The sequence below is a fragment of the Hyalella azteca genome, unplaced genomic scaffold, assembly GCF_000764305.2.
Source record: "Hyalella azteca isolate HAZT.00-mixed unplaced genomic scaffold, Hazt_2.0.2 contig5640, whole genome shotgun sequence".
In the NCBI taxonomy this organism is placed as follows: Eukaryota; Metazoa; Arthropoda; class Malacostraca; order Amphipoda; family Hyalellidae; genus Hyalella; species Hyalella azteca.
In genome coordinates, this window is record NW_025935823.1 from 352168 (window position 1) to 371435 (window position 19268).

General features: G+C 38.7%; 1 protein-coding gene across 2 annotated transcripts; it reads left to right on the forward strand.

Moving 5' to 3' along the window:
• Positions 1-6547: 6547 nt before the first annotated feature.
• LOC108678844 (protein obstructor-E) lies at positions 6548-19033 on the forward strand. Of its 2 annotated transcripts, XM_018167336.2 has the most exons (5): positions 6548-6635; positions 13427-13630; positions 16932-17123; positions 18009-18228; positions 18675-19033. In XM_018167336.2, exons 1-5 carry the CDS (start codon positions 6572-6574, stop codon positions 18727-18729), a joined length of 735 nt encoding a protein of 244 aa, XP_018022825.1. In that variant the 5' UTR covers positions 6548-6571; the 3' UTR covers positions 18730-19033. The 2 variants fall into 2 exon arrangements, with proteins under 2 accessions (XP_018022825.1, XP_047736551.1); XM_047880595.1 differs by lacking the exons at positions 16932-17123; positions 18009-18228; positions 18675-19033 and adding exons at positions 14409-14735; positions 16769-16883.
• The last annotated feature ends 235 nt before the right edge of the window (positions 19034-19268 follow it).

Here is a 19268-nt window from a genome sequence, read left to right on the forward strand (position 1 = left end):
GAATGCCTTTCATTCAAAAAATAAAGTGCGATGCCATTTCTTATAAGCAAATTCTGGCTCAAACCTAAGGTAATTTACAGAAAGAATTTTCATTACTGCTATTATGGCCGAAATCATACAGTGAAATTAACTTTTTCAAGATAGTAAAATCAACGAAGCCTTAATACGTTTAAATTAGTCGGGCCCATGGACTCTGACATGACCTCGGCCATGAGTAACTGTAGACACTAAAACAAGACAGTTGGTCACCGCACGCTCCAGGCTTGCGAGCATGGCACACTTGGTCATATTGATGTAAAAAATGATTGCGTTTGCATTGTGATATGCAGCGTGGCTGGCTGCTACGGAAACAAATTCAAAATTGCCATAAATGAATTGAGTTTATTTATGTCGTAGTGTATATGTACTAATAATTTACGGTTAAAGTTATTTGAGTTTAGTAAAATAAGTATCCATTCGGAGCTGATGAATGAATATTGAAAAATAGATGATAAATTTAAACTATTTAGAATGTTGTAGCGCTTGTCACTGCCGAACTCAATCATGGAATTAATTGTATAATAACGAGTGCATTTTCATCCATTTTTAAGAACAATGAAATCGCCAACTTAAGCTGAAAATAAAGACCTATTTCATGACCAATGAGTAAATTTTTTCATATATTCGCATATACAAAGTGTAGTTTTGAGCGACCCAAAGATGAATTTCTTTATTATTGCAGTTTTCCACAGAATTGGTCATTACAATACACGCAAATTTTAAAATTTATGTTTATAAACGAATAAATCAGGCGAATATTGTCGAACTCAATCATTTTTAGAAGCATTTATTTTCTATTACCTTCTCACTTCAAATGAAGCTGCAGGGCATGACCTTGAACGTGATCAGAGGTCAGGTACACTTACGTGTAAATGTGTAGTACACATACGTGTAGTACACATACGTGTAAATGTGTAGCTACACATACGTGTAGTTCACATGCGTGTATATGTGGAGCTACACATACCTGTAGTACGCATGCGTGTATATGTGTAGCTACACATATGTGTATATGAGTAGCTACACATATATACGTGTATATGTACTCAAGTGTACAAACTGTATCATTGTCGTCACATTGACAGTGGAATGACTGATGGAGTGAATGACACGGAGTGCATGCCATGTAATGGTTGCCACGGAGTGAACACATTGGAGTGAATGCTGTACTGTACATGCAGCAAACTGAATGATATGGATTGAAAATGACGGAGTGAAGGCCATGGAGTGAATATGAAGGAGTGAATACCATGGAGTGAGTGTGACGGAGTGAAGGACATGGAGTGAATATGAAGGAGTGAATACCATGGAGTGAGTGTGACGGAGTGAATACCATGGAGTGAATGTGACGGAGTGAAGGACATAAAGTGAATGTGACGGAGTGAATACCGTGTAGTGAATGTGAGGGAGTGAAGGACATAAAGTGAATGTGACGGAGTGAATACCGTGTAGTGAATGTGAGGGAGTGAATACCATGGAGTGAATGTGACGGAGTGAAGGACATGGAGTGAATGTGACGGAGTGAAGGACATGAATTGAATGTGACGGAGTGAAGGACATGAATTGAATGTGACGGAGTGAATACCATGGAGTGAATTTCATGAAGTTTTCACTCGACGAATGCCACTGAGTGAACGGCGTGGAACGAATAACACGGCGTGAAAGCCATGGATTGAATACCCTATAATGAATGCCCTATCGTGAATGTCACGGGGTGAATGTCACGGATTCGTGCGACTCTGAAAATTAGTAAACGGAAGGCTACGGAAACTTGACAGAAGCCTTGAACACTCGAGACATTTCCTGGGTACAAATGCGAGGGAAAGTTAAACTTGAATAACGGCATGAAATATCAAATATCGATAAGAATATCTTATGACAACAAATTCAATTTAAAAGCGTAGGATTGAAATCATAAAAATTACTGGAACAGAAATTGTAGCAATCAAGTTCAAGTGTTTCACAATATTAACAAATTCTGCATGAAGTTATCGTACATTATGAGTTACCTAAAACATGCGTGGACGTAAATCATTCGAATATACCAAGATTCGCAGGTAAGATCAGGGCCTGGAACGAGTTTGAATCTTCGGGCTATAGATTTAGCAATCTCTTCCCATGAATAATAAAGAATAACGTCCTTTAAAGGAAGAGGGAAGGTCGCTTTTTCTTTCACAAACGAGTCAGGAAACCGTTCAGCGTCACGAGCCAAGTAAGTATGGATCAAAGTCGACAGCAGAATAACCTGTTTGTATCCCACGAAACTCGTAATATCAGCCCAGGATGAAATTCCTTATTGAGGGGAAAATTTTTTAGCCTTAGTAAAAGGACCAACTTCCTTAGTGACCTTATTAACATGAATATCTATTAAAATCTTTACCAATCTTTAGTGATATTTTATTTAAAAAACCCGATTCACTGAAAGATTGTTGCTTAATGCGTAATCTCTATTATATAGAGTTATATTTAATAGTAATAATATTAATTACCAATACTCTGTTGAGTTTTAAAATCAACACAATTATTGTGCATAAAAAATATACACAATAATAAAAATTGTGTTTATTTGTGTACATATTGTAACTAACATTCAACGCTGTATAAATAGGAATTGATAACACAGATGTTGTTACATTGCGTGCATTGCTTGTACGCTTCTTCGTTCCGGTTTACCTTGACGCAATTGCCGGGATATGCGGCGCGGCCTTCCAGCTGCGACAGGTAATTTGCTGCACCGTTATAATAAGAAGACGTAGTGTTGTTATGGGGTCTGTTGGAGACGCGTGATGACTTATTGCAAGTGTTGAGAAAAAGTGCGCGATGGTTTAGTACGGGTGATAATTGATACGTGCGTGATAGTTTAGTACGGGTGATAAATGATACGTGCGTGATGGTTTAGTACGGGTGATAATTGAGACGTGCGTGATGGTTTTGTACGGGTGATAATTGATACATGTTTGATGGTTTAGCACGGGTGATAAATGATACGTGCGTGATGGTTTAGTATACGGATGTTGGAAACATAAGTTTGAACGTTTTCAACGTCCGCTATAACACACATGCTTCAATGATGTCACGGGCACTTGAGGACGCTTCAAGGATCAGTTCTCATAAGCGTAGCAAGATCAGGAGTCGTACCGCCAAAAATAGTTGAGAGTTTCCAAATCCCTCAGCCAAATCACTATATAAATGCTTTTAATCGTGTATTTAGGCTTCCTCGATTGCTTAGGCCGCTCTGAGTACTAATGACGTTTATTGTACCTAAGCCGCTACTTGTACTTAAACCGCTATGTGCACCTCGGCAGCTAAGTGTATTTAGGCCGCTACGGATACTTAGGCCGGCATGTGGACTTGGGCGGTTTTTTGTACTGATGAGGCTATATAAAATTTGGCCGCTACGTACGCCTACGTGAGTCTTTAGAATACAGCCCGAGTAGCTGCGTTACTCGTAACCAATCAATATGATAAGCATTTGTTCTCGAATTATTAGTTTAAATTATTACACTCAGCATAGAGAATTTCTAGGCTGATTATTAACAGCGTTGGTAAAGACATGAATGAAATTTTATCTCAAAGCGCAATCATAGATGAAAAATCATAGATGATTTCTGCCTTAATTCCATGACATTATTATAGTAGAGCCACGATTTTCAGCCCTTTTGATGATGAACAACATCAGTTCTACCAGGTGTTGCTTTATTAATGTAAAGATATTGTCATCGTACAGTGATAATTTTCAACCCTCGCTCTTTATAATTAACATCAGCTCTATCAAACGCTGCCTTCATTAAAAGAGGCTATCTATATACAGTGATCATATATATGATATATGACAAATTATATATACATCAATTGTATTTATCAGCCCGCTCCTCCTAAGCGATGTCGACCTTGTCAGTCTCGAGCTGATGACGCGATCGTCTCAGGCACCTCATGACCTACGCACTATTTCCTGTACAGTTCAGAGGGTTATTAATATACTCATTTTACGTCATTCATCAGCAACATAAAACATTATATGAATTAATAGGAACCACTTCATTCTAAGTTCTTATCGATCAAACTTTTCATTCTATAATATTTTTGTAAATTAGACGATGGTTAACCCTTGATTTCACAACATCTCATTTGATAATAATTTGTATTAACAGTTCGGAATATAATTGCCAACTTTAAATGCGGGGAAATTCAAGGACAGTCAATAAATTTACATGAATTTAGATAACAACAAACGAAAAGATCAACAGGTTGAGCTGCGCCCTAAATTCTGAAGCAAATGCTACAGAATAGTTATGACCACAAGGTGGAAAAACATGAATGATAATATGAGATCACTAGTATGGCTGATCCCACTAGTGTTGCTGCTCCCACTAGTGTTGCTGATCCGACTAGTGGTGCTGATCCCACTAGTGTTGCTGCTCCCACTGGCTTGCTGATCTCACTAGTGTTGCTGCTCCCACTAGTGTTGCTGCTCCCACTAGTGTTGCTGCTCCCACTAGTGTTGCTGCTCCCACTAGTGTTGCTGCTCCCACTAGTGTTGCTGCTCCCACTAGTATTGCTGATCTCATTAGTATTGCTGCTCCCACTAGTGTTGCTGCTCCCACTAGTGTTGCTGCTCCCACTAGTGTTGCTGATCCCACTAGTGTTGCTGATCCCACTAGTGTTGCTGCTCCCACTAGTGTTGCTGTTCCTACTAGTGTTGCTGCTCCCACTAGTGTTGCTGCTCCTACTAGTGTTGCTGCTCCCACTAGTGTTGCTGATCCCACTAGTGTTGCTGCTCCCACTAGTGTTGCTGTTCCTACTAGTGTTGCTGGAGCAGCAACCCTAGTCCTGGAGCAGCAACCCTAGTAGCAACCCAGCAACTAGTGTTGCTGCTCCTACTAGTGTTGCTGCTCCCACTAGTGTTGCTGATCCCACTAGTGTTGCTGATCTCAAAGCCCATTTTGTTAATAGTCCTACCAGCAAAACGCGGGTTTATATGGTAATGGGAAAATTGCTAACAAAGGTCATCATCAAAGCTCGTAAGAGCGGCAATTTAAGAAATGGTTGAGTTTTAAAAACAGCAATTAACAATAAGTTAATTCACAATTGGGGTCAATAACTAGAAAAATTTTACCAAAAGTTGAAGCGCTTACCCTCAGGCATACAGTATATCGACATCATGCCATGAATCATTCGTCATGACATTTCAGCTGTGTTGTTAATTTACCAACTCTCACTGCCAGCAAGTTCACCTCATTCGAAATGCCTTATTCGACTTATTCGGAAAACAGCGTATACTTACATTAGATATACAGCATATACTTACATTAGATATACAGCATATACTTACATTAGATATATAGCGTATATTTACATTCTCGTAGTTTATATTGCAGCTCCCAGCAGAGAGAGTTTCGGACACGCAAAAAAGTGAAGAAGAAAGGTGCCTTATTGATTAAACATACGAACAAGTTGCAAAAACTGTAAAAAGTTACCTCCTAGACATTTTTTTTAATGTCGCTGAAAATGACTGAAATTTCACCCTCTTGATACGCGATGCCTATAATTTGCATTGAGATCGCTGCTCGTGTGAGGCGTTTAATGACTCTGCATGCAAGCAAGGCTGATACAAGATGAAATTTATCTTGTACCAATACTAAAAGTATTAGTAAAGATAAAAAACTAATGGTGTTATTCATTATTGTAAGTATTTAATATAATGGTATTATAAAAATATTATATACATTAATATCCTATTATTATAGCTGTGACTTTCTTCTTAGCAAATTCAGCGCAAGCTGACGTTTATATATGCAAAAATGTATATAATATCTCTATCTATTTCATCATCTCTGATGCATCTCCACAAATTCAACACAAGCTGACGTTTATATATGCAAAAATGTTTATAATATCTCTATCTATTTCATCATCTCTGATGCATCTCCACAAGTTCAACACGAGCTGACGTTTATATATGCAAAAATGTATATAATATCTCTATCTATTTCATCATCTCTGATTCATCTCCACAAATTCAACACCAGCAGACACTTATGCTCTCGTAGGCGCAGGAAGTGAAGCCACGCGCAGAAAAACTGGACGCACGGCGGCCTGTCGCGTCAAGGCCTCACGCGCGACGCGCGTATCCTGACGCTCCTTGCAGCAAAAATATCAATGTATTTGATAATTATTATTATAATAATAGAAGAATACTGTATGGAAGATTCATCGCATGACGAGTGCTAGTATTTTTTTATGCAAGCAAAACTCTACTGTAAAGCTTCACTGTTATTGCTCATGGAAATCAATTATGAATCTAATCGATGATTTAGCAAAGCTATCCTTCAGGAAAGTTAACTAAACTAATAAAGTGTCGAACTTAACAAGAACTCATAAACAAGAACAAATATAGTTAAAAATGTCACGATTGTCCGTAATAAAAATTTATGATAAAATCCGACATGGATGTCTGATGGAAACCTGGAGTATAAAAAGGCACGTCAGAGCCGCCGCGCGCCACAAGAGTAGCAGCAGCGCGCGAGGAAGGATGTCTTCGTCTATTGTCTTCACGGCTCCTTTATTGGTCCTAGCGACCGTGGCCGCTCTCACTGGTACGTCTTAACATATGGGGCTGCATGTTCACCATCCACAAAGTGATCCCGATTGATTGTGAAATAAAACATATTTGTGATTGACAGTGAGTCGCTCCGCGGCCTTCAGAGTGTTAATTATAGTCATATCAGTTTAACATTTTTAATGTGAGTAGCGTTGTGTGAAATTTTGGAACGCTCGCAACTTGTGGAGAAAGCTTGCGCTTATAATAAGCGGTGCTTGACATGGTAATTAGTCGGGAAAATTCTGCGAAATATATTAGCAACATTTATTACTCACGTTACAGATGAAATTGAATTTCGTGAAGGTGAAAGGCAGACGTGTTCGATGTTAGTGAAAGGCTGGTTTCGGATCAGAGACAGCAAAGGGCAGTGAGTCAGATGGTGAAAGCAGTGCAAGAATCAGAAGACTTTGTTCTGAAACTCGTGCGTTTCGTGGCGTGGTTCCAAGGCTCTACGGTCAAATTACGCTTACAAATTTTAGTTGGACGTGGGGACGGTCTTTGGTCTATCATTCTGCTTCCAACCAACGCAGGTCTATTGCGTCAACCCCAAATCTTGCCACGCATTCCGTCTTGACGCGCTATTTGAAACTATTTCCGGTAGGAATGAAGTATGACTTTATTGAAGTTGACATGGAATTACTCTACCCTCATAGAATATTGTAGCTGCTCATGCATTTTTCAAATAATCCTTGCGTTGATATGGAAGAGGGAAATGTTAGAGCTTTACTTATTCAAACTATAGTATATTTATTCCATTAGCAGTACAATACAATATAGAAGTTCATTACAATGGATTGTGCATCAGAACAGCTCGTGTAGCGAAACGCTCAAGCACTTCATTACAAAGCGTCCACTTAAACGTAAGATCACGCACGGTAACACGTTGCACGCGGTATACACTGCACGTCTAATTACATATATCACACGGTATATAACGCAATGTCTTTCGTATAGCGTCACGCGCGGCAATGCGTCACGCACGAAACAATTTAGCAACGTGCAGGAACTGGACGCTGGCACAAGGTGTTTGAATCGCGTAAACTTTCTTTGGCTGCAGAAAGCTTGACTTTCAAACTTTTAATTTCCCCTCAATGTTAGCCCAGGGTTGCACGTAATATAATTTTCTTACCTTAAGTCCCACGAGCCGACCGCGGCCGGCAGTCGGGATGATTTTTTTCCGGTGGAAAGTGACAACTCATCCTAAGTTTTTCTCAAAGTCATTTCGAGGTCACGGCGGCTTGAATCTCCCACCGTGCAAATTTCTTCTCAAATAAAACCCATCACATTCGATGTTTCTTGCAGTCTTGATAAAGGAAAACTTGATATTCACCTTCAAAAATTCTCAAGTCTTTTACACGAACAATTTAAACAATAATTTCATCTATGAACATTTGGATACATGATTACAACGGGCATCTTGAATTGGCTGACAAATCTCTGCTTGGGATATGTGCTAGTGAATTTCCCTCTGCAGTTACCCTGCTACAGTTGCCCTGCTACAGTTACCCTGCTACAGTTACCCTGCTACAGTTACCCTGCTACAGTTACCCTGCTACAGTTACCCTGACTACAGTTACCTTGCTACAGTTACCCTGCTACAGGTACCTTGCCACAGTTACCCTGCTACATTCCCCGCTGCAGTTACTCTGCTACAGTTACCCTGCTACAGTTACCTTGCTACAGCTACCCTGCTACAGTTACCCTGCTACACTTACTCTGCTACAGTTACCCTGCTACACTTACTCTGCTAGTGTTACCTTGATACAGTTGTATATGTATTTCCTATAAACTGCGGTCATTTGTTGTACGCAACAGCCGCCAGTAACTGTTAAGTTACCGCAACAAAATACAGCAACGGAGCCTGGGGCGGGTGGTTGTACTAATGTGCTTTGTTGACCCATATGAGAACATCTAGCAAAAGTTCGGCCTTGGCCGTCGTACCCTCGAAATCTAAGCGGTGAAGGCGACAGCTTGCCACAAAAAAGAGGCCTATGGGCTAAGGCACTTGCGTAACTCGTTATTCCATTTGCTCTGTGGCCGCAACCGCGGTAATGTAAAATATTTACAACTAGTGTAGTCCTACGACACTCGCATGCAACGCAGTACTGCGAAACGCGCACGCTATAATCTGTAAAACTCACTACAGCAATACAGTAAGCTCCTGTGTTCAGATTTTTAAATATTTTATACCTTCTATTCTTATCAAAATACTACGACAATCGCATGCAAAAAAAGTCATGACATTTTTTACTGCAGCGATGTACTGCATAGCGCCCGAAACCTATGGTAATGCAGAAAGCCCTCGTGTTCAGTGTTTTTAATAATTTTTAATCTCTCATTTTTATCAAAATACAGCGACAATCGCATGCAAAAAAAAGTCCTGAATTTTTTGACTGCAGCGATGTACTGCATAGCGCCCGAAACCTTCAAAGTTGACCGGAGAGTAAAAGTGGTTTGTAAGCCAGCGGTCAGACAGCGACCCGTCATGACCTGTGTCTTGTAAACCTGTTGCTCCTTCACCAAACCCAGTCTTGCTATGTCTTTTCCTCTCACTTCTTCCTTATTCGAAGAACTGTCTTGAACAAAAATTTAACGGGAATGTAGATTAATTCTCGCTTTCTTTATACATTCAGATTACGTTGAGAATATGATATAATTTTCTATATCCCACGATTACACTGAACAAACTAAAGTGATTTAAGGTCAATTTATGATATTCGTCCAAAACATCATCATGACATTGATATTGTTCAAAAACCGGTAATATGGCAGAAAAATTTGATAATTTCCGCAATTTGTGATTTTTAACTCTGCCGAATCATGATGAAAAAAATATATTTCCTCATTACGTATTTCTCATCCGTAGATTGCACTCAAAGTTTCCTTCAAGTTCAAAATGTTAATAAAACGAAATATTTTGTAGATGTTAATAAATTATAGTTATGAAATCGTCTTGCTTGACGATAATTCTTGCATTGATTTTAGTTATTTTTGGAAATTATGGTACATTATGATTATTATTAAACAAGCTCATTTATGACTACATTTGGACGTGTTCATATGAACTGATGCAAAATTTTCCGGCACGATTTTGTCTATACATGCACTCACAAAGATGAGTTCGATATTGTCCAAGTAGCGATGCACTCTCTGCTCATGTTTAAGTCATTCAGGCCCTGTTTTTCTTGGCAAAAGGGTGTCCCTAAGTGTGTGTGTGTCTGCTCGATGCAAAAAGTATGTCCCAAATTGGACAATATGCTCTATTCGCTTTTTGTTATGGGTGTTTAATTATGTCAACATGAACGTTCTTAGCCGGTTTACGTACATTGGCTGCGGTTGATGCGTCAGTAGTAACAGGCAAATTAGTCACTGAGAACGTCTCGATCAAAAATTAGGGTAAACAAATGCTGCTTAGTGGAACTGATGACAGAGATCGTCGTATTCTTTAAAATTAATTGGACCAAAGTGTCAACACGCAGTCCATGGGATGCATACATATTATCTTCAGTAAATCGTATTTCAGATAAACGCTCTTAGGTACGCTGATACTGAAGGATCGGCATAGAATATTCATTTGTTTGGTTAAGTGAAAGTGTACACAAGGCCATCCAGCAGGCAGGTAGCCCCTGTTTGCTCTGTATGACCCACGTGCGTCTATATCATACAAAAGAATGTCACTGAACTAGAGCAGCACAGAACTTAGCCAGAGCACTAGTATAATAACAACAGCTGTGTTACAACTCGCATGCTGCGCTAGAACTACAGAGATCGCGCGTACTGCAGTACCGTGACGAAGGATTATTTGCCTTTTTAATTCCTGGTCCTATCATCCTTTGGCTTGATTGAAAAATTTTGTTGAATTAAAAAATATACAGATGATTTCTCTTTTTTTAATAAAAAAATGTATTTTCACAATGCAGAGGTTTTCGATTCATCTTGTGAATCCCAGACAACGAATTATAGCTCCGATTCCGATATTTCAAGAAATATAAATTTCACAGACCTTCGATTTATTTGCTCTAGTTCCCATGCTGATTTCACATTAGTTTTAGGTACATTTCCTCTCAAACTCACTGGGCTGAAATAGTCACAGAATGCGTTCAAGTTCAGAGACCTTTTTCCTTAAGCTGCTCCCACACAAGGCTGACCAACGACCCCCATAGCCATAGGCTGATCCAGTAACCTTGCCAGCCTAAATGTGGCCAACGCCGCACCCACACAGGCACACAGGCCCGGTGATGTGTGTGTGTGTGTGTGTCTGTGTGCATGTGTATGGAGCTACAAAAAACCTACACGACACAGTTAGGTTTCTTAGTTGTCTTAACAATCTACCCCCAATGAATCACTTTTTTGAGTGGATTGTTCTGCCTCCACATGAGCACTAACACTGAAATTTTGCTCAACTTGATTTAGTTGTGCCCATTTTGAGATCTCTCATTGTTGATGCAACAATACTATGCAGGCATACTAGTATGCTACATTTGTAGCCAAGTGGACATCACACATGAAAGTGCGTAAATATTGACAAACTCACATCACACTGACACGGCTTATCTTATAACGCAACTCGATAACCGACGGACACGACTGATTTCTTAAGTTCGCAATTTGCAGCTCGATCAAAGAAGAACACGACTGATCTTCTTACGCAGCTCGATCAAAGAAGACCACGACTGATCTTCTATCGCAACTCGATAACAGAACTTGTGATGAACGATACAGGCGCTTACCTCGCCCGTTCTTCCGTCGGTAATTGTTATAATTGGTCTCACCTTCAATTGAGTCGCGCGCAGACAATGGAGATCAGATTCGCCTTGTAAATTTCGTCATTTTATTGTCAACATCTCAAATTAGAAAGGACTACAAAAAAGTATTCCTTATATAGAACAGTTGTAATATATCTTTGTTTTTAATGTGAATTAAGTTAAAACTCCGGACACGGTTTGCACTTACTTATGCGTAAGAATTTGTATTTATACCTGACTTCAAAATCTGTGATATTTTTAGATAAAACAAAAAAAAAATAGTTCTATTATTCACAACTTATTGGTTCTTCACTATTGCAGCCGCATCCGAAATTCCGTGGTTACGGTGATGACGTAACGAAATATTCGTTCCGGTCGAGTGTTGTCTAAATGTTCGATATGAATTTTAAAATTCAATTTTAAAAATTATAAAACATAAACCAAATTAGTCAATGACTTATTTGAATCTCAATACTCAGTTCACTCATCAAATTACTTTTTGCATTATTTCACACACGTTTATTTATTTTATTCCTTCATTGAAATTTGTGTGCATACCTCAGTTTAATTATCGATATTCGTAACCAGAAGACTTTCTAGTTTCCCATTGAAGGAACAATTGCGCATGGAGTCGATGAACTCCAAGATCCCTCCACTAGGAGGAAAGTTCTTGTCACGAACGATGACATTGGCGTGGCAGCGCAGTCATTGACGCAGGTCTTGCACAATACTTTCTAGAATTAAAGTTGGCTCAAGTTTCCAATCTTTAATTCTTAAAAGAAATGCAGTGAGTGCTAATATTTATCGCCGAACGTTTTGGATTTAAAGATGCAATCCAAGTATTCACAGAGCGGCTGATTATATTAAAAAAAATTCTGGCTATCGCTTGCTCATGATGGTTCACTTAATTCAGAATTTGGCTCTCGTCTCAATGTTCATACAGTTGAGAGGTGCCTGAGAAAATTAATATGTTATAATCTAACAATGGAAATGCTAAGTGTTAATTTGTCTCTCGTGAATTATACCGCAAGGCGACAAAAAGAGTCAAACTACAAAGTCTTCCATAACCATTCATTATATCTGTTGTACAGTGAATCAAATTATGAAATCTTAAATCAATTTATAACAGCTCACAAAGATGGCATTTGATGACATTTTAACATTGTCCTCATTAAACTCAAAACTTTCAGGAATCCACACCAGCCTCCTCATTCTTTCCTATTTGCAATGCCGAGACCATACTTTGTATCTATCTTCCTTTTTATTTATGCTCATGCTGAACAATGCTTCTCGCAAAAGATCCACATTTTCATCACCTTCCTTGTTTCCTTAATTGTCAGATTAAGATCCACTCTAAGGTCGGTCCCGCCTCTCCGTTTAATACTTATCGAGCTGCGTAGGTTTAACTGTGACTGCGAGGCTACGATATAGGCAGAGGCGGGCAGTAGCGCGCTACATGTAGCGGTCGCTACATTTTCAGTAGCGGTAGCGGTAGCGGCGCTACATTTAAGCAATTGTAGCGGTGGCGGTAACGCCCGCTACATATTTAAGTAGCGATACGATGTTTTGCCGCTACAGCGCTACCGCTTCATCTATAGATGAAGCCTTTAGATTTTACTGAATACTATTAAATGTTATTTAAAAACCAGCATGATACATAGATAATATAAATTACAGAATAAAACTGTACGAAAGATTCCGGTGTAATGTTGTCAACCTCAGCCTGTTACTAGTGTCAACATGTTAGTTGTTACCAGAGGTGGGCAGTAGCACGCTTCATGTAGCGGCTGCTACATTTTCAGTAGTGGTAGCGGCGCTACATTTAAGCAATTGTAGCGGTAGCGGTAGCACCCGCTACATTTAGAGCATGTAGCGGTAGCGGCCGCTACATTTCAAAGTAGCGCTGCCCAGCTCTGGATATAGGCAAGATCTAATGCTAGCATCTTGAATAATTATGCAGCTTAACGAGAATTAAATTTTCTTACACAAATTATGTATGTATTATTCTTTGCACAGATGGTTAATCTCATTTCTGTTTCAGGCGCCCAGCAGTTCGCGTGCCCCCACGACTACGGGTTCTACGCGCACGACATCGCATGCGACAAGTACTGGGCTTGTGACTTAGGAGTCGCTACGCTCAAGACTTGCGGTAACGGCCTGGCTTTTGACGACACCGACCCTGAGAACCTCAAGGAAAATTGCGATTACCTGCATAACGTCAAGTGTGGAAAAAGAACCGAGCTCCGTGAGTTCATACTTTACTTTAATATCGAGGAGTATTGAATTAAAATTAAGATAAGTGGCGATTTGAAAGTTTATTCTTCATTTTGACGTGTTGGTATATTTGATCTGAATTAAGAACTTTAAATGAATACTAATACTTCCTTATAATGTCAGACTCGTATGATATTCATTCAAACAAAAGACAAACTTAATTGTTAGCTAATACATCATTCGAAAGTATTGGAATACTCAACAAGTATATAGGAAAATTGGTGCGTTAATGCTTCATTATGATGTAGAATACTGTAATTGTTACTTTTTCCACTTCTTTTCCTAAAAGAAGACTTCGGATACCTGCACTGTTGGCATGAAAAATTGAACAGCTTTGAATTGAACAGGGATTTTTGAACAGGGACTTGAACAGGGACTTTTGCATGTACACTATAGTGAACATTCACTGTGAATAATGTATGCAAATTATCCGTAGGAATAACCCGCGTTGCAAAACGTAACTCACTGTGTTATTTTCTGTTAGTAAATTTTTCTTATTTTATTCGCAAAAGGCCAAAGCTGAATTACTTTGCAACGTACAAGCCACTAATATCGTAAATAAAATAAAGATATTCACAAAACTGTAGGTTTTCAGTGTTAATGATATCGATTCAATGCAGTATTAATACGATAATAAATAATTAAATTCACATGTAATGCGAAAAATCTACAATTATAAATTCTCATGTCATTTCAACAAATATTATTAACACTTCCTCCAAGATCAATGATCAATAAATTATGAACAGAAATCAACACCAATTTTTCGGCTGGGATTGCCAGTGACAAAACTGAAGACAAGCGCAATATTTCTTCCGATTCCAAAGGCAAGCAAAGGCTTCGTTCTGAAAGTTTAATTAGAAAACACCATCAGCCAGAAGAGTTTCAATGCCCACAAGCGGATGGATTTTTCCCGCATCCGGAGCAATGTGATGCGTATTGGAAATGTCTTAACTGGATACCACAGCTGAGGCTCTGCGGAAACGGACTGGCTTTTGACACAAGTCACAACAACGTCAACCGAGAACATTGCAACTACGTCTTCGCAGTGGACTGCGGTGAACGCGTCCAGCTCGGTATTACTATGTTGACTTGCCTGCCATGCAATCTTGTTAGAGAGCATCGCTTCAGTAACAACAGTTGACGGACCTGAACTCGCTTTAGGACTGGAATGAAGCTGCGCAGCATGTGTGCAGTCCAGAACTGGCCGTAATTGCAGTCAAAAACATTCTCAAAATGATCAACTCAAAAATGATCATACTCAAATTCCTTATTTTTATTCAGTACTTTCTGTGCGTTGCGACTTTTAAATTATATTCATTAGTTTTTAGCTCACCTAGATCGAAATTATCATTTCATAGACGAATAAACTGCAATTTCTACACCGAGTTCTGCACTTCACTAAATTGCTTCAAATGCCCGCTTCGAACAACGGCTTCGTCGTCCGTCCCACGCTTCAGATTCAAGCACAGTTTCATGGCCGATACTCGCGTAGCTAATTAATCGATCTAAAATAATTAGCTTAAAAAGCAGAATCATAAAATTATAGAAGCATAAATCCGACTGTTCAAGCTACAGGTTTTCGTATTGTTGAAAATTATGGGTGGTATATATTATAGGTAGCCACCGATCATTTTCTACAGTAACACGGAAATATAAATAATTATACTAAATTTACTAAACTTTAAAAGTGAATTAAAAATAATTCTATAAATTGAATGAATTTGCACCAGTTTTTAATGGTAATGAAGGAATTTTAACATGATAAATAGATATTTAATGTCATTTCGCTCAATTAAATGAGTGTTACGTCCTCGCTAAATACAGCTACGCTTGACTTATCGAGTTCTGAACTAATTTCCCAATAATTGGAATGCGTGTAATTCCAATTTTGGTAAAGATCGTGTTCAAAACTTTGGCTGTGCTGATGTCATTTCTGGTGTAATATTTTACGTTTGGATTGAAAAATATTTTTGTATCTAATAATGATTCTCGTGCATGTGAATTCACAAGTACGTGAGTAATGAACGAATAAATGTGAATGATAAATGACTGTCCAGCGTCCGATGTTTCTTCCATGATCATCAGTAAATATCACGGAGACTTCACATGCTAATGAAGGAATGATTACATTACTGTATTATTTGACAATAAATTTGAAAATGTTTTTTCTCTAGAGCGCTTGCAGAAAAGTAAGTAATTGCACTTTAATTTTCTGGTCCGTAATTAACGCTTGACAACATTAAATTTGTTTCGTCTCGCATTAATTGAAGAATCTATAAAAAATATTTAAGACATGTTTTGAAACCCCATCTCAGGATTGCTTTGTTTGTAGCTTCGTGTTTTTAGTTTTGAGGAATGAGCATGAATTTCTTAGGTAAATAATCATTCAATTTTACGTAAGTGGTACAATATTCATCATCAAACACATTTTTTGGCTTCAAAATTTTTATGTTCCATTTCCAGACCACAGTTTTCTGTCAGGGATTCCTAAGCGTTTTGCATTCTACGTTGATGGCAAATTACCTTCTCTGTCGTACTGGAAAATGTGGCACATACCGACACTAGATTTTGTTTTGTCATATTTGGATATACATCAGATTCGGAGCTCGAATAAGAAGTCAGTCTCAGAAAATATTAAAAAAAATTCACAATATTTAGTACCCGTGATCTTAATAACTGTTTTTACATTAAATATTTTAAATTCAGACGCTTCGTGTCAGGATGAGATTTTCCTTTTATACCGCTGTGGAGTACAGCGGTGAACTCTAATAGAAAAATTATTATTATCTCAATATGTAAAAACACTTTTATTTTGACACATAGACCTGATTGTAAAATTCTTTACAAATTTAAACATTCTTTTCTTCACGTACCCAGTTAACGTTGATAAACCTTATCTTTATCTTCCCGTGAACAACATCAGACGACTCGCCTGCCCCACAGAGCCGACGATCGCCTTGTGTAAATGCAAAGCTCTGCAGTTGATGCTTTTGAGCTAATCAAAAAATTCTCAACAAATTTAAAAATTATTGTCTTCACGCACCCAATATATACTGATAAACCTTATCTACCACGAGCAACATCAGACGACTCGCCTGTCCCACAGAGCCGCCTATCGTCGTGTGTAAATGCAAGGCTCTGAAGTTGACGCTTTTTAGCAAATCATAAAATTCTCAACAAATTAAAAAAATTTTGTCTTCATGCACCCAATGTTTATTGATAAACCTTATCTACCACGAGCAATATCAGACGACTCGCCTGTCCCACAGAGCCGCCTATCGTCGTAGGCAACTGCAAGGCTCTGCACGGCATCTTCCCCGACGACAGCGAGTGCGAAGTCTTCCACTCGTGCTGGGCTGGCGAGGGCACCCGCTACCAGTGCGGCCCTGGCCTCGCCTACGACAGACGCAGCCGCACCTGCTCCTGGATGGACCAGGTCCCTGAGTGCAAGCAGCAGCGAGGTCAGTTTGTTGAACTGTTAAATTCTGGTGAGTTAGTTGAATTCTGGTGAGCTGTTGAATTCTTGTGAGTTAGTTGAGCTGTTAAATTCTGGGGAGCTGTTGAATTCTGGGGAGCTGTTGAATTCTGTTGAGTTAGTTGAGCTGTTGAATTCTGTTGAGTTAGTTGAGTTGTTGAATTCTGTTGAGTTAGTTGAGCTGTTGAATTCTGGAGAGTTAGTTGAGCTGTTGAATTCTGTTGAGTTAGTTGAGTTGTTGAACTCTGTTGAGTTAGTTGAGCTGTTGAATTCTGGAGAGTTAGTTGAGCTGTTGAATTCTGTTGAGCTGTTGAATTCTGTTGAGTTAGTTGAGTTGTTGAATTCTGTTGAGTTAGTTGAGCTGTTGAATTCTGGAGAGTTAGTTGAGCTGTTGAATTCTGGTGAGTTAGTTGAGCTGTTGAATTCTGGTGAGTTAGTTGAGTTGTTGAATTTTGTTGAGTTAGTTGAGCTGTTGAATTCTGGAGAGTTAGTTGAGTTGTTAAATTCTGTTGAGTTAGTTGAGCTGTTGAATTCTGGAGAGTTAGTTGAGCTGTTAAATTATGGTGAGTTAGTTTAGCTGTTGAATTCTGGTGAGTTAGTTTAGATGTTGAATTCTGTTGAGTTAGTTGAGCAATTAAATTCTGTTCACTGTGATTGGTGATGAGTTTTGATTGCTGTTAAAGTGAATGTGATGATGAATAGTGCTTACCTTACGCCAAATTGGAAAAATTTTAGTAAATAGGAAGCGAGGAACAGGAGCTAAAATCAAGACGAAGGTTTTTAAACGAGAACTTCTCGTACAAAAAATTCAAAATTTTCCTCAAAACAACATTTATATTCACCACGAATAACACGTTCCTTCCCACTCCAGCTGATGCCCTGGCGCTAACGGGCATCCAGTGCCCAGAAGCTGGCAGACTCTCGGCCGTAGGTTCGTTCACGCGCCACGCGCACCCCGACGACTGCCGCCTCTACTACGCCTGCTTCGACGGCGTGCCGCGCGAGTACGGCTGCCCCATCGGCACGGTCTTCGCCATCGGCCAGGCTGAGGGCGAGGGGCAGTGTCAGGACCCGAAGACGGTACCGGGCTGGTGAGTGCAAACTTGGTGTGAAATATGATGTGATATAATGTAATATGATAATAATATAATATAATATAACATAATATAAAATAATATAATATAATGTGTTTTGCATTTCACTGTATATATGTGGGGGTGTAATTTAAACGCTTGTCGTTGATTGTGAGGGCTATCACATTTTGCTTCAATTATCATTTCTTTAATAAGTGAATCATAATAACAGCCAAAAGAATATTTTGATACTTTTTTTAGGAGACCATCAGAAATTAACTTTTATTTAGCAAAGCTGTAATTGCACGTCATTTTGAAATCGAATGTCAATATTTGTGACTATTTGCTCAACGTTTTTCGTGTGTTTGGACTCATATATATATTTACTCATGTATATTTGTATGTTTATATATATACTCATGTATATATTTCCCCTTAATTCTTATCGATATTTTACGTTACAGTGAGGATTATTACGGAGACATCGACATCTCTGTCCTGAAGACCTTGGGCCTCTAGACGAGATGTTCCCACCGCGCTGCCATGTTAACGTGCTACACTACAAGCAAATGATGTCGAAAAAACGTTGACTACGAGTTGATTTCGTTGAAACAGCGTTAAATTAATGTTATTTCAACATCAGATGTCTGATGGGTAAAAGCTACTGAATGATTTTTTATAAATTCGAGCCTATAGATTAAGTACCTGCGCCCCATACGTTTCCCTTTCCATAGACGCAAAACTTCATCACTTTATTTTGAATGTTGGTGAAAGGGTGAAACGTGTGAACCAAAATGGAGAACAGACCTCATATTTAATTTATGATTAGAATCTTTTAAGGAACTTAATCAAGTAAAATTCGTTTAACATTAACGATGGAATGAAATTCATATTTTGAAGTAATAAATTGCACATTTATCAGGGATAGAATTTCAAGAAAACTCAATGAAGGAGTTAAAGATAACTTAATAAATGAGTTGGAGGTATAGTTAAAATCCATGTAAAAATCTATCTGACATTCATCTGAATATAATATTCATTTTAGGATTTCAGCTTTT

What these genes read in the sequence shown, in the direction of transcription:
- LOC108678844 (XM_018167336.2), top strand. Translation starts at nt 6,572, where the DNA reads ATGTCTTCGTCTATTGTCTTCACGGCTCCTTTATTGGTCCTAGCGACC. An exon ending in TGAGTGCAAGCAGCAGCGAG is followed by an intron (nt 17,124 to 18,008) that starts GTCAGTTTGTTG and finishes TTCCCACTCCAG; the next exon opens with CTGATGCCCTGGCGCTAACG. An exon ending in CCGAAGACGGTACCGGGCTG is followed by an intron (nt 18,229 to 18,674) that starts GTGAGTGCAAAC and finishes TTTACGTTACAG; the next exon opens with TGAGGATTATTACGGAGACA.